Genomic DNA, 22,860 nt, shown 5'->3' with positions numbered 1-22,860 from the left:
TAAAACCTGGATAGGAAACATCATGAATCAAGCAAAGTGACATTAATTGATAGCCAAGGTATCAAGTTGAAGCTCGGTACGTAGGTACTAACCCCTCAGACACGTTTGACTGTAGTTCAGTTCTGATTGTGTCCACCAGGGGGCCACGTCTCTGAAACCTTATGTATGTGACGTCCTGAGAAAATCTTTGTGGTACACAAGGTCACGTCACTAAAACCTCAAGTACTTTCAGTGATGACACATTTTAGTTGTAATTTTGGCCACCCGAAAACTGGTATCAGGTCTTCGTGGGTTGAGCTCAAAGTTAATACCGTCTCGTTATAGCTCTGTAGAAGTTTGAGGTTGGGATTGTCGATGCAAGTTTGGGTCATTATTGTCCTTGTTTGTTGGAAAAAGAATCTGATCATTCTTCTGAGCCTAAGAAGCAAGTTATAAATTATTTTGAGAGAAAACGGTAATCATGTCATCATCATCTTATTTCTGGTAGATATTTAACTGCATTTCCTCATTTAGATGCTCTCACCCAAAAGTAATGCAGTATGTGGTGAGTGCTCACGTTGTTGTTTACTGTGGTGCTAATAACAAAACTATGAAATTGAAAGTGGAATATCTTTTCAATTTCTGTGAAATGGGAATGTCTGACTCAAACAAAATACTTGTGAATGTGATATCACTATACTGCTACATTGTTATTGTAGTAGTATAGTGATGCTACACATATATACTGTAAACCTGAACAAGTTAGCAGAACTCAAAAATGTTGAGGCAGTTAATTGCCACAAAATGTTTGCGTTCATAAACGCAAAGGTCAATTGTTCCCAGAACTTAAAATTTCGATTATATGCTACTTGTACCTCATGATTACAAGTAAAGTGTTTAATTCAATTCAGTTTCAATTTATTTCCATTATATAGCGCCAAATCACAACAAAGTTGCTTCAAGGCGCTTCACACAAGTAAGGTCTAACTTTACCAACCTCTAGAGCAAGCACACAGGGGACAGTGGTAAGAAAAAACTCCCTTTGATGATTTGAGGAAGAAGCCTCAAGCAGACCAGACTCAAAGGGTGATCCTCTGCTTGGGCCATGCTACAATGGTAGCTGCATGGGAGTTGTGTTGATTAAGTAAAAGAAAGTCTCTTTAGCTGCACCCTTGTTTACACTCGGGGTTACCAAAACAAATCTGAGGGGGATCTGCATGTTGAATTGGCACAAGTTTTACGCTGGATGCCCTTCCTAATGCAACTCCACATCACAAAGGCTGTGAATACTTATGTACGCATGATTTCTTAGTTTTTTGTTTTTAATAAAGTTTCAAAAATTTCAAATTTCAACAAAACTTTTTTTATTTTTCAATTTCAATTTATTTTCCTTTATATAGCGCCAAATCACAACAGAGTTGCCTCAAGGCGCTTCACACAGGTAAGGTCTAATCGTACCAACCCCCAGAGCAACAGTGGTAAGGAAAAACTCCCTCTGAGGATGAAACCTCAAGCAGACCAGACTCAAAGGGGTGACCCTCTGCTTGGGCCATGATACAAACATGCACAGAAGTGCACTACAGAAACAATTCACAGACGAATATACAAGAATTGCTGTTGGTGCACTGGACAGGAGGGTCGCCAACACAAACACAACTCCCATCTCTGGATGAAGCTGCACCTTAAACAGAGAAAAAACAGAATCAGGCATCAGAAAGACAAAAAATACTGTATAATTTGCCAGCATTAATCAACAAGAAAAACAGAACAGGCTGTAATATAATGAAATGTGGAAAAAGTGAAGCACTATGAACAATTCCTGGATGCACTGTAACCCAACAGAACTAAGGTGGCCCCAGCAGGGACCTTTTCCAGGATCTCATTTAGAGTTTTCAAGAAGGCTGGGTACTCTGAATTCCCATTTAGTGCATATGCACAAACAACAGTCAGTTTCCTCTCTGTGACATGATGCCCCACTGAGGCAGGCCTCTTGTTCACCATGGAAAATTCAGAAACAGCACTTTACCGTTGACTTCTGAGTATCTCCACACCTGCCTGCAGCGTCTCTTCCTCCACAACTTCAGGGAAAGAGAGTCCAGCCCCTCTCTAAGAGTTTGGTTCCAGTGCCCATGCTGTACATGGAGGTGAGCCCACTCAGCGTCCCACACGGCGTTGGGTCCTTCCTCACCAGAGAGGTGACTTTCTACATTCCAAGAGTCATGTACCATCACCAAGTGTCAGTTAATTTGGGCTTATTATACCCCTGTCTGCCGCCAGGAAAATGGCGCACTAGACCCATGGATGGATGGTCAGCCCACATGAAGGTGACACCATGTTGTTTCTTTGGGTTGAGCCTGACTGAGCCCCATGGCTGTAGACCCTACCACCAATCAATTTGAGGTTCCCAGTAAAAACTGAGTGGAATGATAACTAATGTGCTATTCTTCATTGACAACACCCATTCATTGAAGGGCTGCAGAGCCTTACATGGATGTAGCACTGAAGCACGGTGGAGGTTCGTTGCAGATGTGTGGCATCATTTCTGCAATTGAAGATGGAGATTTGTTCAGAATTGCCCTTGTCAGTTGTCAGAAGCACAGGCAGATATTTACCCATCAAGCAGTACAATCAGGGAAATGCCTGATTGGTCCCAAATTCATTCTTCATTATGATGACTCCAAACGCACAACCTGAGTCATAAAAAAAATCTTCAGAGAAAAGAACAAACTGTCTTGATCTCAGTGTCACAGTGTTAGTCTGAGATTACACAAAAGAGATAGAATTAGCTGAGTCTAAATCCACATTGTACTGTGGTTAGTTCTCCTGCATGTTTGGAACAACCTACCTGGTCAGGCCAAAAAAAAAAAAAAAAAATGTATAAAATATGCTTGGATGAACTCTTGCTGTTTTAAATGGAAAGGGTGGTCACAACAAGTGCTTTAGTCTTTTTTCTGTTGATAAACTAAGTATGATGTTTATTTCATTGATAAATAATAAGGAAACCTTGTTTTTGAGAGTATCCTCACTTGGTAATGTTTGCACAGTGTTGCAAGTCTAAACAGTAGATGTTATTTAAGTTGCCACCTGAGTCACTTTTTTTTTCTTTCTTTTTTTTGTTTGTGTTATGGGTTTTACCAGAAAATAATTGAAAAGTTATACTTTCCAGTTATATTGTTTGGAAACATTCCTGGTAAATACTAAGATGCTCAAATCAGTCTTATGGATGTTCCAACAGTGAGTCATTTGAAGAATAAATGAGTGTAATTTACTTTAAAACCACAACTCCTCCAACAAAGATTAAAGACGTGACTATACATGGATGCAGTTAAAGGTGATGTAAACCCACATCTTAATTTGATTCAGTTTCTGAATGTCATTTTTACATGTTTTTTGTTTTGTTTTTTTTCCATACATCCTGTCAAGATTTTTTCAGTCTTTCCTTGAAACATAATTAACACAAACAGAGGTGACCTTGGTGGCCACCAGACCTAGGCTTGGAAATGAAACAAACACACAACCTAATTTCAAACCATGCTGGACAGCTGGACAGGTATGAGAGAGACAGTCGGGAAGAGTGTGACTTGTTGGTGGAATGAGTAAGTACAGGAAAATTTAAGGAGGAATACAACCCCTGGCAAAAATTATGGAATCACCGGCCTCGGAGGATGTTCATTCAGTTGTTTAATTTTGTAGAAAAAAAGCAGATCACAGACATGACACAAAAGTAAAGTCATTTCAAATGGCAACTTTCTGACTTTAAGAAACACTATAAGAAATCAGGAAAAAAAAATTGTGGCAGTCAGTAACGGTTCCTTTTTTAGACCAAGCAGAGGGAAAAAAATATGGAATCACTCAATTCTGAGGAAAAAATCATGGAATCATGAAAAACAAAAGAACGCTCCAACACATCACTAGTATTTTGTTGCACCACCTCTGGCTTTTATAACAGCTTGCAGTCTCTGAGGCATGGACTTAATGAGTGACAAACAGTACTCTTCATCAATCTGGCTCCAACTTTCTCTGATTGCTGTTGCCAGATCAGCTTTGCAGGTTGGAGCCTTGTCATGGACCATTTTCTTCATCTTCCACCAAAGATTTTCAATTGGATTAAGATCCGGACTATTTGCAGGCCATGACATTGACCCTATGTGTCTTTTTGCAAGGAATGTTTTCACAGTTTTTGCTCTATGGCAAGATGCATTATCATCTTGAAAAATGATTTCATCATCCCCAAACATCCTTTCAATTGATGGGATAAGAAAAGTGTCCAAAATATCAACGTAAACTTGTGCATTTATTGATGATGTAATGACAGCCATCTCCCCAGTGCCTTTACCTGACATGCAGCCCCATATCATCAATGACTGTGGAAATTTACATGTTCTCTTCAGGCAGTCATCTTTATAAATCTCATTGGAACGGCACCAAACAAAAGTTCTAGCATCATCACCTTGCCCAATGCAGATTCGAGATTTATCACTGAATATGACTTTCATCCAGTCATCCACAGTCCACGATTGCTTTTCCTTAGCCCATTGTAACCTTGTTTTTTTCTGTTTAGGTGTTAATGATGGCTTTCGTTTAGCTTTTCTGTATGTAAATCCCATTTCCTTTAGGCGGTTTCTTACAGTTCGGTCACAGACGTTGACTCCAGTTTCCCCCCCATTTGTTCCTCATTTGTTTTGTTGTGCATTTTCGATTTTTGAGACATATTGCTTTAAGTTTTCTGTCTTGACGCTTTGATGTCTTCCTTGATCTACCAGTATGTTTGCCTTTAACAACCTTCCCATGTTGTTTGTATTTGGTCCAGAGTTTAGACACAGCTGACTGTGAACAACCAACATCTTTTGCAACATTGCTTGATGATTTACCCTCTTTTTGTTATGTGTGGGACGCGGCTCGAGGAGCGGTCCAGCGTCTGACTGAACCCAGCGCTAAATAACCAGAAGCAGTTCCAAAAGAAACAAATTAATTTTTTTTCCACTGTGCAATACAAAATAAATAAGTCTGGTGGGGTGAAGAGGTGGCGCGCTCTCCCAGCGCCTCAACGGACCGGAGCCCGAACGTTCTGGCCTCAGGTTTTCCGCCGACACCCCCCAGGTGGCTTTTCCCAGAACTGTACTCTGTGGAGGGGGAACAGAGGTGAGATTATTCGATACTATTACTAGAAAGCTATTAAAGGCACACTTATCAGCAACACGTTCAGTTCAGGTTTCAGAGTTAATTCAGATGAACAGCTGCTCACGGCTTGTGTAGGTTTATTATTCCGCACACCACAGCCGCGAGGAGCAAACAAGACAATTTCTTCAATGTTCAAATTTAGCTGTGCAAAAAACACTACATTATATTCACAAATAAGCCTTTAAAGATAATCACCTCTGACGTGTGCTGACAGCTTTTGCCTCTCACCCTAGTCCTCCTTCACAGACGTAACGTCAAACTCTGGAGCGGCCCTCAGCGTCCCCAACGGTCGATACAAGGTCGTAACAAGGTTGTATTCTCCGGCAAACAGCCCTCATCACTGCTGGCTTAAATGCAACTCCTCATTTCTTCATTGACGCCAGCTGAGAGTCCTTAGTCTGCACGTGAATGTCACAGGTGTTGCAGATCATCCTGATAAAGAGCCGCACAAGGATGCAACAGGTGCAACCAATCATCACAGAGGTGAGAGACTCTTCTGAAGCACAATTTTCCCAGAGGTCAGTCCCAGACCACCTGGGAAGGAAAACAAACACAAAAACCACAAAACAGTGTCCAACCAAGCCCCCCAACACACAACACTTTTAAGAGTTTGATAATCCTCTCCTTTGTTTCAATTGACATCTCTCGTGTTGGAGCCATGATTCATGTCAGTCCACTTGGTGCAACAGCTCTCCAAGGTGTGATCACTCCTTTTTAGATGCAGACTAACGAGCAGATCTGATTTGATGCAGGTGTTAGTTTTGGGGATGAAAATTTACAGGGTGATTCCATAATTTATTCCTCAGAATTGAGTGATTCCATATTTTTTCCCTCTGCTTGGTCTAAAAAAGTAACCATTACTGACTGCCACAATTTTTTTTCCTGATTCTTATAGTGTTTCTTAAAGCCAGAAAGTTGCCATTTGAAATGACTTTAGCTTTGTGTCATGTCTGTGATCTGCTTTTTTTCTACAAAATTAAACAACTGAATGAACATCCTCCGAGGCCGGTGATTCCATAATTTTTGCCAGGGGTTGTAGGTTGCAAAGGAAAAGGTAGATAGAGAACTGTCCATGAAGTTGAACACTAAGGAAGTAGAAAAGGACTTGTACTAACTGGCCAGACAGAGGTACCAACCTGGAAAAGATGTGCAGCAAGTTAGGGTGATAAAGGATGTAGATGTAAATTTGCTGACAACAGAGGAGAGTGTGTTGAGAAGGTGGAGGGAGTACTTTGAGAAGTTGATGAATGAAGAAAATAAGAGGGAGAGAAGGTAGGATGATGTTGAGTGAGTAAAATCAGGGGTCGTCATCAGTAAGGATGAAGTGAGGACAGCTATGAAAGAGATGAGGAATGGAAAGGAAGCTGGACCGGATTACATTACAGTTAAGGCTTGGAGATGTTTTAGGAGAGATGGCAGTGGAGCTTTTAACCAGATTGTTTGATAAAATCTTGGAAAGTGAGAGGATGCCTGAGGAGTGCAGAAGAAATGAACTGGTACAAATTTTGAAAAAATAAGTTTGACTTGTAATGCATTAGGACACTCAAAAAAATGACTCATTGGATGAACTCAATTCAATTATGTGCAGGATTTCCATCTCATACATATAAGTAGCCCCAACTCAAATAAAGCAAATCCATGCAAGATAATTTAAGTTTATTTAGTTGGGACTACATATATTTATTACATGGAAATCCAGTCCAATGAGTCAGTTTTTTGAGTGTAACTACAGAAGCATAAAGTTGATCAGCCGCAGCATCTAAGCAGAAATGGGTTCTCATGCCAGGTAAGTGCACTACAGATGCAATATTTGCTTTTAATAGTGTTGATGGAGCAGTGCTGAGAAGGCCAAAAGGAGTTGCGTTTTATGGTTGTGGATTTACAGAAAGCTATGCTGGGGTGCTAAAAAAGAGTTTGGTACTCTATGAAGAAGTTGGGAGAGGCAGAGATGTATGTGAGGTTGGTATGACAACGGTGAGATGTGTTGGGAATGATGGATGTGATCAAGGTGGAAGTGGGATTGCATCAAGGATGGACTCCGAGGCTTTACGTGTTTGCTCTGGTGTTGGGCAGGATGGCAGATGAGATCAGACAGGTGTTTTTATGGACTATAATATTTGCAAATGACATTGTGAAATGCAATGAGAGTAGAGAGCAGGTTGAGAGGAGCCTAAAGAAAAGAGATACACTGTGGAGAGAAGGGGAAAAAGAGATACACTGTGGAGAGAAGGAGAAAGTCAGTTGGAGCAAAACAGAGTCTATGTGTTTGAATGAGAGGGAGTATGATGGACGGATACAGATGTCAGGAGTAGAGGTGTGAATGTTGAGTTGTGATAGAAGGGTATCTGTAAGTGTGAAGGGAATTTTACAAGATTGTAGTTAAACTAGCTAAGTTGTGTGGCTTAAAGACAAAAGGACAGGAGGTGGAGCTGAAGGAAGCAGAGCTGAAGATGCTGTGAATTTCTTTTATTGGCAACAAAAACACTAAAGTGCAGAATTCTGTATGAGTTACCGAACATCCATCCATCCATTTTCTTACGCTTATCCTAGGTCGGGTCGCGGGGGCAGCAGCTCAAGCAAAGCTGCCCAGACCTCCCGATCCACACACACCTCCCCCAGCTCCTCTGGGGGAACCCCGAGGCGTTCCTAAGCCAGCTGAGCGACATAGTCCCTCCAGCGTGATCTGGGCCTTCCCTGGGGCCTCCTCCCGATGGGACGTGCCCGGAACACCTCTCCATCGAGGCATCCAGGGGGCATCCGGAAAAGATGCCCGAGCCACCTCAGCTGGCTCCTTTCGATGTGGAGGAGCAGCGGCTCAACTCCGAGCTCCTCCCGAGTGACAGAGCTCCTCACCCTATCTCTAAGGGAGTGCCCAGCCACCCTGCGGAGGAAACTCATCTCATCCGCTTGTACTCGCGATCTCGTTCTTTCGGTCATGAGCCAAATCTCATGACCATAGGTGAGGGTCGGAACGTAGATCAATCGGTAAATTGAGAGCTTTGCCCCCCTGCTCAGCTCTCTCTTCACCACTACAGTCCAATACAGTGACCACATCACTGCAGACGCTGCACTGATCCGTCTGTCAATCTCACGCTCCATCCGTCCCTCACTCGTGAACAAGATCCCAAGATACTTAAACTCCTCCACCTGAGGCAAGGACACCCCACCGACCTGACGAGGGCAAGGCACCTTTTTCCGGTCGAGAACCATGGCCTCGGATTTGGAGGTGCTGATCTTCATCCCGGACGCTTCACACTTGGCTGCAAACCGCCCCAGTGCATGCTGAAGGTCCTGGTTTGAGGAAGCTAACAGGACCACATCATCCGCAAACAGCAGAGATGAGATTCTGTGGTTCCCAAACTGGACCCCCTCTACACCCTGGCTGTGCCTAGAAATTCTGTCCATAAAGGTAATGAACAGAACTGGTGACAAAGGGCAGCCCTGGCGGAGGCCAGTGTGCACTGGAAACAGGTTTGACTTACTACTGGCAATGTAACCAAGCTCCTGCTGCGGTCGTACAGGGACCGGATAGCCCTTAGCAAAGGACCCCGGACCCTGTACTCCTGGATCACCCCCCACAGGGCGCCTCAAGGGACACAGTCAAACGCCTTCTCCAGATCCACAAAGCGCATGTGGACTGGGTGGGCGAACTCCCATGAACCCTCAAGCACCTGATGGAGGGTGTAGAGCTGGTCCAGTGTGCCGCGCCAGGACGAAAACCACACTGCTCCTTCTGAAGCCAAAGTTCGACTATCGGTCGAATTCTCCTCTCCAGCACCCTGGAATAGACCTTACCGGGGAGGCTGAGGAGTGTGATCCCCCTGTGGTTGGAACACACCCTCCGGTCCCCCTTCTTAAACAGAGGGACCACCACCCAGGTCTGCCAATCCAGGGGTACTGTCCCCGACCACCACGCGATGTTGCAGAGACGTGTCAACCAGGACAGTCCCACAACATCCAGAGACTTAAGGTACTCAGGACGGATTTCATCCACCCCAGGAGCCTTGCCACCAAGGAGCTTTCTGACCACCTCGGTGACTTCGACCTGGGTAATGGATGAGTCCGCCTCTGAGTCCCCAGTCTCTGCTTCCTCTTTGGAAGACGTGACGATGGGATTGAGGAGATCCTCCAAGTGTTCCTTCCACCGCCCAACAACATCCCCAGTCAGGGTCAACAGCTCCCCACCCGCACTATAGACAGTGTTGGCGGAGAGCTGCTTCTGCCTCTTGAGGCGTCGGACGGTTTGCCAGAACTTCTTCGAGGCCAACCGATAATCCTCCTCCATGGTCTCTCCGAACTCCTCCCAGACCAGAGTTTTTCCCTCTGCGACCGCACAGGCTAAAGCACGCTTGGCCTGCCGTACCTGTCAGCTGGCTCCGGGGTCCCACCTACCAACAAAGACAAGTAGGACTCCTTCTTCAGCTTGACGGCATCCCTTACTTCCAGCGTCCACCACCGGGTTCGGGGATTACCGCCGCGACAGGCATCAGAGACCTTGCGACCACAGCTGCAGGCAGCCGCATCGACAGTGGAGGTGGAGAACATGGTCCACTCGATCTCCATGTCTCCAACCTCCCCCAGGATCTGGGAGAAGCTCTCCCGGAGGTGGGAGTTGAAGACCTCGCTGACAGAGGGTTCCACCAGTCATTCCCAGCAGTGACACTCACGATACATTTGGACCTGCCAGGTCTGACCGGCTTCCTCCCCTCTCAGCGGATCCAACTCACCACCAGGTGGTGATCGTTTGACAGCTCAGCCCCTCTCTTTACCCGAGTGTCCGAGACACGTGGCCAAAGGTCAGATGATACAACTACAAAGTCGATCATCAACCTCCGGCTCAGGGTGTTCTGGTGCCACATGCACTTATGGACACCCCTGCGCTCGAACATGGTGTTCATGATGGACAAACAGTGACTAGCACAGAAGTCCAACAACTGAACACCATTCGGGTTCAGATCGGGGAGGCCGTGCTTCCCAACCCCCCCCCCCCTCCAAGTCTCACTGTCGCCACCCACGTGGGCGTTGAAGTCCCCCAGGACAACAATGGAGTCCCCGGTCGGAGCACTATCTAGTACCCCTCCCAGAGACTCCAAGAAGGTTGGGTACTCTGCACTGCTGCTTGGCCCATAGGCTGAGACAACAGTGAGAGACCTGTCCCCAACCCGAAGGCGTAGGGACACGACCCTCTCGTTCACCGTGGTGAACTCCAACACATGGCGACTGAGCTGGGAAGCAATAAGCAATGCTACCCCAGCTTGCCCCTCTCCCCGTGAGTAAGGCCAGAAAAGTGGAGCATCCAGTCCCTTTCCAGGAGTTGGGTGCCAGAGCCCAAGCTTTGCGTGGAAGTGAGCCCGACTATCTCTAGTCGGTACCTCTCAACCTCCCGCACAAGCTCAGACTCCTTCCCTCCCAGCGAGGTGACGTTCCACGAGGTGACGTACGGAACATATTGAGTAAATGTATCTAGATTAATGTATGTTTCATATGTGTGTGGAGAAGCCATCAACTTATATGCACGGTGTGGTGGATGTGTTGAAGTGTGTGATGTTGTGAGTCATGAATGACTGTGAGGAGCTGATTCTGTGCCACATTGTCTCAGACTTCAACCGCGGCCCCACAGGGAATCCACAGGGAGAGCAAGCCAAACGCCTTGTCTGTGACCCGCGTCGCGTCACCCCACCCTCAGCAACAGCCCAACTGACACCAGGCCAACCACGCTCTCCTGGCCCCCCATACTCCACCCAAGAACACAGGGCAGTGAAATCCTTTCTGCATTCTTGTGTGGCAGTATGACCATGCTGCGTTTTAGAATATTGGTGTTAAATGTTTATTTCTCTAAAATAAGTTCCTTCAGTTCTACAAGAGAGTGTAGAATTCTTCTCTACAAGAAGAATTCTTGTAGAGAAGAATTCTTGAAGAATTCTACAAGAAGAATTCTTGTAGAGAAGAATTCTTCTCTACAAGAGTCAAGACAGAAGTCAGACTACCAGAGCAAGAATTTTAGCTGAGGAAGCTTCTGCGATTTGAAGCGAAACGTCCTTGCGTCAAGCAACCCAGTCCAGTCGAAGATTCAAGCTTCTCTACTATGGAAACCACCTGGACAACTGAGAGCCTACACAGAACTACTCTGTATGTGAGAAATACTTGTAGGAACATTTAAGTGAAAATGTTCCATCACCATCACTGACTGGTTGCAAAGAAATGCATTAATATGACAGAGCTCCTGCTGCGGTGCAGGCGGGACAAGTGCTGATGATTGAAGAATGGACAGAAGAAAAAATTGGACCCGCATCAATTTGTGTTAAACTGAGACATCACACTGAGAAATCTTATGCCTGGTGTAGATACAGTACAGTACGAGTGTATGTTTGTGTGTGTCGAGAAGAAGAAGGTTATTTTCCGCATTTATTCACAAGCAGCTCAGCATCCACCTCAAAGCGCCAGGTGGCCAAAGCCCTGTGCAAACCCACGCAGCTGCTCTCTTCTGTGCCCACGCAGACGCACGCACTTTTGCACAACAGACTGTGATGTCACCACACTGAAACATATATTTCCCTAATGCAAGAGCGTGCACACACACATTTGCATGAGAGTTTATTTTGTACACAGAGAAATCAGAATTAATCACGTTGTCAAGCTTGGCTTATCCTCACACATACACAGAAATCACAGTATTAGATGCATTAATGCTTTCTGCTCATGAATATGCATGAGACGTTGATGTGCAGCGCATTGAGAGGATTACTTCTGACAAACACTCTAGTCTCTCTCTCTCTCTTGTACACTTTAATACACAGAAAGGGTCACAATTCACCCACGCAGTGGCACACATATAAGGTTATATACCGCATGCTGAATCCTTTCCTTTCATATGCAGCAGGAGGTACAGCTGAGCACAAAACCTACAGCGTGTGAGCCATTTTCTACAGTGTAATTTTCAGAAAATGCTAATCTGTTTCAAAGGTGTCTTTATTTAAGCTTATACAGGTTAAACACTGCTTGCAAAAGTAATCCCAGCAGCAGCCAGTTCACCTTTGTTCCCACTGAAAGTTGGAGATAATGTCTGATCTTGACTGTAAAACTTAGCAAATGAGGCTGGAAAAACACAAAAAAAACCCATAGAAGATCTTCTCAGAGTTCTGTCTTTTTAAATATTACCATGCAGTCATGCACATAAGCAAGTGACACGTTATTTTTGTAGTTTTGCCTCTGTAAAGCACCACAGCGGAGTGAAATGAAACAGTCAAGATGTGCTTGCAATGTAGACTTTCAGGTTTAATTCAAGAGGTTTAACAAAAACCATTTCAGTCCCCAGAGATACCAATCCTATACTTTCCCCCCCAGTCTTAAAGAGACTAATCTGTGAATAAATACAGTCAGTTGCTGTACTTTGACTTTGGGACCATGCGCTGGCACTGCGGTCTGCTGCTCCATGACACCATGGAACTGCGTTGGATCCTGAATGGCAACCACCCAGGCAGACAACGATCAATCCACACAACTAAAAAATAGCCTTCTAATTTTCAGACAGGTGAAACATGGGCGTCCCCTTGGCCTTCTCCAGCTACTAGGGTCGTCAACACTCAGGCACCTGCGTGCTGGATCAGGCAAAGAGAAACGGGCCACATGGCCAAAGTGTCGAAGCTGAGGCTCCCTCACAATGCACGTGAGGTTCCTCATCTTAGTCTCTCTTAGTAACAGCTTGTTTGACACAAAGTCATTCTAGCAATACCTAAGGATCATCTGGAAAGAACTAGGACCAACGATATGCAGTCATCACCTTAGGTCACTGTTAGCGTCGGAGTCTCACAACCATACAGTAAGACAAGAAACACCAGGACCCTAAAGACTTGGACTATTGTTCTCCTGCAAATATATCGGCATCATCAAGCACCTCTGTCCAGAGACCTCATGACTCCATGAGCTCTTCTTGGGTGTAACTCAATCACAATGTCCCAGGACCCAAAGAAATGAGAGCATCACTGCCAAGATAAATGAATGCATTTCTGTACAAGTTCAACACTTTCATCACAGACAAATACACTTCTGATGGCTGAGACCAGGAAGTCATGAACAGTCTGGATCTTAGACAGTCCACTTCCTCACTGGGCTTCTGAAGTTTTGCAACGAGAGTAACCATCAGTTCCGCAAAGATCACAGCATTGTCTGCAAAGTTAAAGTCAGGAAACCTTTCTTTGCCAACAAAAACCGCTACGTCACTGGTTTCCACAAGCCTACCCAACACTCAGTTCATGCAAGTACCAAACAGTGCCTGAGCCACAACGTATCCCTGAAAAACACCCGTTGTCACTGGGGAAAGCTCAGTGTCTGCCTCCACTCTGTACAGCCTTCACAGCATCAATGTATAAGCTGTCCAGTAACAGGACCTCATGGCCAGTTATGATTTCAGACAGCTATGATGTCCAGTAACCACTGGGGCAACCACACCAAAATTAGGTGTATCCACCCACTAAGATCTGGCCGCTTCTAGGCTTTCCCACATCACACAACACAACCACTGCAATGTGTTCCCAAACTCCATCGACAGCAGTGGTCATCCATCTGGGGAAAGGAAGGCCCAAGTGCACACCAGCATGAGCCCCCTTAGGTTTTTAACTTTTGGACCCTTGGTGCTCTCCTGTGGTTTTTGTTTCGTCCAGGGTTGAGGCTTCAAATAGCTCCCATTCCCTTCATAGCATATGCGACCTTCCAACTGAAGAAAACTGTAGAGTTGCTCCTATGGAGAATGAAGACTTCTTTTTCATTGTAGAGGTGTGTGAAATGTTTTATGGTAGCTGTCGTGCCAATCCCACCACTGACAACTAAAAAATGGATTTTCTGTGGGCTGGAGGACCACATACAGTCTCCCGGTCAGATGAGGAATAACATCACGCCCAGCACACACATACATAAAATACAACAACATACAGCACACTATGGTGACATGAGGCTTAGTGCCCATATAGTGTTTTTGTGTTTCTTGGGTGCCAGCTTGTTTTTTCAATTGTTCTGACCTGTTTTTTTTAAAAGCAAAATCAAAAAACAAAATTAAAATCAAAGCAAAACATGTCACAGTGACACTAGGTATTAAAAGCCATTTTAAATAAATTAGTCTTCAGCTTTGATTTCAAACATGCTTGGTAAGAAATACTTTGTAAATCAGGAGGTAGCTTGTTCCACAGTCTGAGTTCAGCTACCGCAAATGCACAACCACCTCAAACTTTATTTTTTGACCTCACAACATCTAAACTAAAGCTGACCAGACGCTCGTAATGTCCTACTGTAAGTGTGGAGAGTTAAAATTTCAGACGAGTAAGACTGGGCAAGACCATTAATGGCTTTAAAACATTAAAATCTTAAAATCAATTCTAAAATGAACTGGAAGCCAGTGGAGTGAATAAAGTACCGGGGTAATATGTTCACGTTTGCAAGTGTTCGTTAAAAGACGAACAGCAGCATTTTGTACAAGTTAGGAGGCATGCAAGACAAGACTGGTTAAGACCAGCATAAAGTGCATTACAGTGATCAAGTCTGGAGTTGATGAAAGCATGAATCTCAAGATCACGTCTTCTCAGAAAGGGCTTGACTTAACCAGAAGACATAACTGGAAAAGACTTGCTTTGAAAACACAGTTCATCTGTTGGTCGAAACTCAAACAGCTGTCATATATCACTCCCAAATTCTTAACAGCTGGTTTTTCAATAATTAGCCAGAACACCAAAGTTTGAAGGTCCAACATTCAGCATGCATAAATGCCCAAACTCAGCCCTCTGTTGTACTGTCATTCAGGTAAAGGAAGGTTTGAGATGGCCACTGCGTATTATCATGAATACAATCACATAATGGACTCAATGCATCACTTCCATTCGTCCTCCTAGGCAGATAGTTTTGAGGATCATCTGCATAACAAAGAAAGGACACAGCCACAGAAGTCTATAACTCCTTCAGAGTTGTCTCTTGCTGGCTTCTCTCTTTAGTGTCTTTCATGCATCCATCCTTTGACTTGATTAAAGAAACCTGTCTGTAAAAGCGATTGTTTGAATGAACAGTAATACTTATGTCAAAATAGTTAATGCTGTATTTTTGTTGAGTCCCTTAAATTAGTGCTTAAAATATACACTACAAGCACATCTTTACTGTTTCATTTCAACTCCATTGTGATGATATACAGAAGAGAGAAACTAATGGTCACTGTCCAAATACCTATGAACCTGGCTTTATCCTTGATTCATAATTGAAAGCAGTTAATTTTATGTTGATGCTTGAACTGATCTAAATGCTATGATCTGTTAACTCACCATTTAAATGCAATACTGCCTGATTTCTTTTTACAGTGAAGACAATTTTCAACGCGGCACCAGCCATTCTTGACTTGGATCCAGATTTCTACAGAGTGTCTGATGTGTTTTGCTGTAATGAGTCTGAGGTGATGAATCACACACACAAATATTCCACACTATTTATCACAGCAGCTCTTATTCATCCACACACACACACACACACACACACACACACACACACACACACACACACACACACACACACACACACACACAGAGTAACTGCCACAGTAACCTCACATGAGTACACCTTACAAAGACGTTACCCTATTAAGCACATTGTTAATATCAGTTGTCATAATTACTGTTGGTTTTTAAGGAGCTGAAAGTAGTCACATTAAGCAAAATTGTTTTTTCTTTATCGTTTCCAATTAACTAAAGTAGAGGTTTCAGGTTAAATGACACCAAAGTCCTACAGTCCTGTCTGAGCATGTAGAAATTAGCCAGCCATGGGCAACGTTTTGTCATACATAAGTCTACATTTGGATTCTGCATTGCCTTGTGAGATGTGCCCCATGAACTAGTCTGCCCTTGAAGAAATACATCCACATGATGACTGGGAGAAGTACAGTGAGAAACAGCTAGTAGCTCAATGCCCAAACATCAACAGACATCAAGAGGCTCACGAATCATGAAGGTGAATAACCACCACTCATACAGAAGAATCAACTCATGGGAAAATGCAAATAATTTCCAGAATAATGACAGTTGACTGCAGGACTGGGCTTCCACAGTTCAGTGACAAAGTACCATCACAATTAAGACAAGTGGACAAAGAAGAAAAACCTGTTGTGTTTGACTGCTGCTGTTCCAGAAAAAAAAGAATATATTCATTATAAATGTTGGGTATATTTAACTTCATTTATTTTTTTTCTGTAAGACTAAATGTCTCAGTGTGTAACAGGTTGACGACACACATAGCACTGACTTTTACAACAACCAAACAATTCAAGTCTATTTCAGACATTTAATTCTTGTTTCATTGCTAGTATTTTTGCAGACTGGTGAAAAATTATGTTGCATTCCACCAGCAGAACTCAACATAATTATTCACCACTTTGCGAAAATGCCACGGTTGGATGAAGAAATAAATCCCTGAAATAGGTGATTGTTTTTCTTTTCATTTTAAATTGCCAGTGCAAGAACACTTTCAGTTATGTGGCAGAGTTGGTGCGTAACAAAGGCGTACACCTGCAAGTGGCTTATTCAGTTTCATTTTGCACTTAAAGCATTAACATACACAAAATCCACATTTACGTACTGCTGTCGACGCCTTGTTGCCGCCCACTATCAATATTGCATTTACGCTTAGTAAATCACCCCCAAAATAGTGTCTACCCCAGTGCTCAGTACACATGCAATGAAATGAAATATACAGTAGAACAGGGAAGTAAAACTGAAATGAAAGGATAGATAGACTGTGTGACACGGGTAGGTAACAGAACTTTTTATCACTCCTGAAATTTTTCTGTTTTGCTTCAGTGATTATTTGGTTTGGGGTTAGGAATGAGGTTAGTTGAAGTTGCGTGTTTTCGGTTAAGAGTTGAGCTCTACTTTTTCAAGTTGTACTCCAGACTGTTCTCAGAAACTGTATCAAAAGGAGGTCATCACGAGTTGTACCTAATTGTGCCTCATTCGGGCACCAACTATTTCAGAACAGTTGGTGTTTTTGAAACAAGTGACTGAATTGAGATTACACTGTTTTTGGATTTCAGACAGCGCACGGTCTGTACGTGCACTGTCATCTGTATTGCTTGTTTGTCTGTTTCAGTTTCCATACTTAATAGTGTCCTCCATATTAATAGAACGGCAGTTGTTGCCATATTTCTTGCATTCTTTTTTCTGTGGCAGTGCCAGAACTGACAGGTGATGCAGAACGAGAAAATACTTTCAACTGAAACACTGAAAATGTTAACATTTGCAATATTTTTTCATAGACATTAAAGACTAGGAATTTGTTTTAAAAAGTGCATTCTTTGTTGTGTCTTTGTGCCCATTTCAGTGCACGGTAAAGCACAATACCAAGATACCTGTAATTTTCTAACAAATGGATTCCCTGTGGATGAAAGTAGTATTTGAGAATTGTAACTTTCTAAAATCAGTGGAAATTTCCTTGTTACTGGGATTTAGAGTAAATTTTGATTTCTCATACCTTCTAAAGAATGTGTTAAGAATGCTTATCAATACAGTATCATCTGCATACATAAAGGAGAATTATTTTAATATTTTTCAAACTGTGGCATATTTTAGATATTTTGTGTTAAACATTTCACAAAAAAAAGATTTTTACTGTTCCAGTATTTATTTTCAGTGTTCAAACCATCAAGGCGTAAACAGCTATACAATGTAAGATAGAGAGCCTTTGGGATTAGATAGCTGTACATAATTATTTGAACAAGAGTATACTGGCGAAGAGCTGCAGATTATAGTCTTCCCACAATACGTAGATATCGTTGTGAGATTACTGTATTTACTGATGCATAATGCACAGTCATATGGGCAATGGAATGGTGGGAAACATTTTAATGTGTTGTGGATTTTGTGGACATTTGAATTTAATATTGAGAAGCCCATTTTGTGTACATTTTGCTTTATACATATCGCAGTCAAAAGTGCCTCTATCACTCTCATTTTTCTGTTATTGATTTACCTACACCACCAAAATTGGATGGAGGTTCCAATTTTGTGCCTTTTTGTTTATCTTCCAGTTATCAGTCAGAAACCAAGTGACAAAAAGCAATGAGAAGTTGTGTATATTAGAGATAAACAATGTTCTGTGAAAATTATCTGAAAAAGAATTCAGAAACTGAAAAAGTTGAGAGGAAAACCCTGACAACACCACAAAAACTTGGATTGAAGTGTATGAGCTAAATACATCCTCCTGACATTTGATTACATCTAATTTAGCTTATGAAAAGTCACTTAGAACAGGGCTTTGACCTTGACGATTTTTTCTAAGGTAAAAATTTATGGATTTGAAAGATTGTGTTGGTGGACGTTTGTGCTCTACGAGTGCGATGCGCTAGTTCATACAGTAGTGTTCAGAAAAATAGTAGTGCTATGTGACTAAAAAGATTAATCCAGGTTTTGAGTATATTTCTTATTGTTACATGGGAAACAAGGTACCACTAGAGTCAGTAGATTCTCACAAATCCAACAAGCCCAAGCATTCATGATATGTACACTCTTAAGGCTATGAAATTGGGCTATTAGTAAAAAAAGTAGAAAAGGGGGTGTTCACAATAATAGTAGTGTGGCATTCAGTCAGTGAGTTCGTCAATTTTGTGGAACAAACAGGTGTGAATCAGGTGTCCCCTATTTAAGGATGAAGCCATTGAAAACTTCCACATTTCAGGCTCTGTTGACCCAGGAAGTCGTCAGAGAACAGAGAAGTTTCAGAAGAAGTCAGCATGAGGAGTTTATTCGGACATTCCATTGTTAACGGTCATTTTGTAATGAAAGAACGTGCGGGCAGAGTCACATATCGGGCTGGACCCAACCGCGGGGGGTCGCAACAGGAAAAACACCTCCGTTGGAAACCTTAACGGGCAAGTTGGAACATGCCCAAGCTGTTAAACAATTTCTCAGTTACGCACTTGTTGAAAGCCATCAAAAGCCGCCTGAATTTTACAAATGGTTTTCAACACGGAGGTGTTTTTCCTGTCGCGGCGCACACAGATTCGCCGAGTCGTCATGGAAACGACTCGGCGAATTTGCGCGCACGTCTTTCATTAAAAAATGTCCTTAAACAGTGGAATGTCCGCATAAAGTCCTCATGCCGGCCTCTTCTGAATCTTCTCTGTTCTCTCACGATGTCCTGGGTGAATTAAGCCTTAAATTAGGATGTTTTCAGCTCGAAACAGGCTGACGACGACGACATCCCACTCCGTGGGAAGTCCTTACACCGACAGAAACACCCCATAATCTCTCATCAGCCGTTAAACTTTTCACCGAAAACCAGCTTAATTTCTCGAATAGTGTCCACTCGGATATTCCTCACAGGTCCAGAAAAAATTTTGATAAAGCAACGCGCGCTGTCTCGAGCAGCGTGTGAAACAAAGGAATTCAGCCGAGAGGGCGGGACCACATCTCACTCAAGGCCTGCCCACAGGGAAATGACGTCACCGACACGTGTGAAAAAACTCACGCATGTGCACGAGGGTTCAAGCATGATTGGTGTAATCGCACGTCATTCAAATCCATAGAGTTAAAAAAAAATAAAAGTGTCGTTTTTTTTATCTAATAGACCTCATAAATTAATAAATTTGATTTGATTTTGATTTTCACTACTATTATTCTGAACACTACTGTACATGTCAGGTCTTTGGTCAGGATGGCGGAATAAGTAATTTCTTCTTTATGCCTGCTTTATGGTAAAACCTCATGTCATGACACCTTCATTGACTGGTGATGACAGATGAGTGACAGGAGGCAGGGATAGATGGGAATCATGGCAACAACAACAGGGCAGATGTGCTCTCTGGCTGAGTCAGCTGCCCCCACGGTCATGAAGTGGCACTGAATTTGCCTGAGATGTTCTATTTGATGTGGTGATGCAGAGCTCAAAGAGGCTGAATCCAGGTGTGAGAGACATGAAAGGAAAAGTTGATGAAAGCACAACATGTCTTCTTCTTATTGGGGTCACACAGGAACAGTCATGTTGCTCTGTGCCGGAGTGGAAAACCGCCAAAGTGTACTCCTCAGCGGCAGGAGCTGGCACTCAGCTGATCAATGCCCGTGAAATGATAGGACTCAAATGATTCATCTGGATCTGTTAGGAAACACGCATTTTTTTTTACCTGAGTCATCATGATCTGGCAGTTTGACATTTAAGCCCACTGTGGAGAGTTTGAGTGCACACCACAGTACTGGCAACTAGGGATGTCCTGATCCAAGTTATTTTTGCCACCAACACAGATCAATCAATCAATCAATCAGTTTTATTTATATAGCGCCAAATCACAACAAACAGTTGCCCCAAGGCGCTTTATATTGTAAGGCAAGGCCATACAATAATTACAGAAAAACCCCAACGGTCAAAACGACCCCCTGTGAGCAAGCACTTGGCTACAGTGGGAAGGAAAAACTCCCTTTTAACAGGAAGAAACCTCCAGCAGAACCAGGCTCAGGGAGCGGCAGTCTTCTGCTGGGACTGGTTGGGGCTGAGGGAGAGAACCAGGAAAAAGACATGCTGTGGAGGGGAGCAGAGATTAATCACTAATGATTAAATGCAGAGTGGTGCATACAGAGCAAAAAGAGAAAGAAACACTCAGTGCATCATGGAAACCCCCCAGCAGTCTAAGTCTATAGCAGCATAACTAAGGGATGGTTCAGGGTCACCTGATCCAGCCCTAACTATAAGCTTTAGCAAAAAGGAAAGTTTTAAGCCTAATCTTAAAAGTAGAGAGGGTGTCTGTCTCCCTGATCCGAATTGGGAGCTGGTTCCACAGGAGAGGAGCCTGAAAGCTGAAGGCTCTGCCTCCCATTCTACTCTTACAAACCCTAGGAACTACAAGTAAGCCTCTAGTCTGAGAGTGAAGCGCTCTATTGGGGTGATATGGTACTATGAGGTCCCTAAGATAAGATGGGACCTGATTATTCAAAACCTTATAAGAAGAAGAATTTTAAATTCTATTCTAGAATTAACAGGAAGCCAATGAAGAGAGGCCAATATGGGTGAGATATGCTCTCTCCTTCTAGTCCCCGTCAGTACTCTAGCTGCAGCATTTTGAATTAACTGAAGGCTTTTCAGGGAACTTTTAGGACAACCTGATAATAATGAATTACAATAGTCCAGCCTAGAGGAAATAAATGCATGAATTAGTTTTTCAGCATCACTCTGAGACAAGACCTTTCTAATTTTAGAGATATTGCGTAAATGCAAAAAAGCAGTCCTACATATTTGTTTAATATGCGCTTTGAATGACATATCCTGATCAAAAATGACTCCAAGATTTCTCACAGTATTACTAGAGGTCAGGGTAATGCCATCCAGAGTAAGGATCTGGTTAGACACCATGTTTCTAAGATTTGTGGGGCCAAGTACAATAACTTCAGTTTTATCTGTGTTTAAAAGCAGGAAATTAGAGGTCATCCATGTCTTTATGTCTGTAAGACAATCCTGCAGTTTAGCTAATTGGTGTGTGTCCTCTGGCTTCATGGATAGATAAAGCTGGGTATCATCTGCGTAACAATGAAAACAGTATCAAAAGCAGCACTGAGGTCTAACAGAACAAGCACAGAGATGAGTCCACTGTCCGAGGCCATAAGAAGATCATTTGTAACCTTCACTAATGCTGTTTCTGTACTATGATGAATTCTAAAACCTGACTGAAACTCTTCAAATAGACCATTCCTCTGCAGATGATCAGTTAGCTGTTTTACAACTACCCTTTCAAGAATTTTTGAGAGAAAAGGAAGGTTGGAGATTGGCCTATAATTAGCTAAGATAGCTGGGTCAAGTGATGGCTTTTTAAGTAATGGTTTAATTACTGCCACCTTAAAAGCCTGTGGTACATAGCCAACTAATAGATTGATCATATTTAAGATCCAGTCTGATAATATTGAATATCTGCTTATATCAAGTACTGATTGATACTTGTACTGTGTTTTCTTAGATCATACACACTGTAAGCATTTTAAAGCATTTTAAGGTTGGACCCATGTGTGGTGCCTTGAGGTGACTTATGTTTTGATTTAACAATGAAAATTGAATTGAATTACACTTTTATATTAAATTTGTTAAAAATGGTAAATGTGATGTGTAAATTGTGTTTTTGGCTGTAAGTCCCTGATTTTCTTCTGACAAGGATTCTTTCTGTCAGATTTTAAGGCTCACTAGGTTCTTAAAAATGTCAGCTGTGTGGATGAAGGCAAGCACAAAAAATGTCTGGTAATGAAGGTTTGCGTGACTTTCCATTTCGGCTCTGAGTGGGTCTCTTTTTGGCACGTGTGGTCCTCAGGTGAACATCAAAGATCATATCCATCACTTTAATACACTTCAACGTAGTATGTGGGCTGAGGATCAAAGAGCGCCTGCACTTTGTCATCCTTAATTCCCCCATAACCCCTCCCACCCCTCAGTCGGAGCGTGGTACAGTGAGACCACACACATGGACACACACCTAACTAAAACGTGCGTCAGGGCGACCCACCTTGGGAAGGTCAAGGCTCGGGCGTTCAAATAGGGCTGTGAGGACCTGATTCCGTCTTAGTAATCTGTCAAAGTGAACAATGACTGAGGACAGTTGAAAAGTAAGCGCATTCAGTGAATCCGTGTGTGTGGAACCTGAAGCCTCCTGGCTGCTGAGCTGCATCGTATGTCATCAGATACACATCAGTGCAGAGAATCAGTGGAATC

The 22,860-nt window shown here is 43.0% G+C and overlaps 1 protein-coding gene across 1 annotated transcript in view; it reads left to right on the top strand.

Annotated features, from left to right (window-relative positions):
- The window catches only part of rbks (ribokinase), a 79,253-nt gene that overhangs the window by 42,694 nt on the left and 13,699 nt on the right, over window positions 1-22,860 (top strand). Inside the window, exon 7 of the mRNA XM_034159464.1 lies at window positions 15,495-15,586. Within this exon, the coding sequence (XP_034015355.1) occupies window positions 15,495-15,586 (92 nt within the window). The remainder of the gene's footprint in view (window positions 1-15,494; window positions 15,587-22,860) is intronic.

The sequence above is a fragment of the Thalassophryne amazonica genome, chromosome 19 (assembly GCF_902500255.1).
Source record: "Thalassophryne amazonica chromosome 19, fThaAma1.1, whole genome shotgun sequence".
Classification (NCBI taxonomy): Eukaryota; Metazoa; Chordata; class Actinopteri; order Batrachoidiformes; family Batrachoididae; genus Thalassophryne; species Thalassophryne amazonica.
Note: the sequence above shows the minus strand (reverse complement) of the source record. Positions and strands in the feature narration are given on the sequence as shown.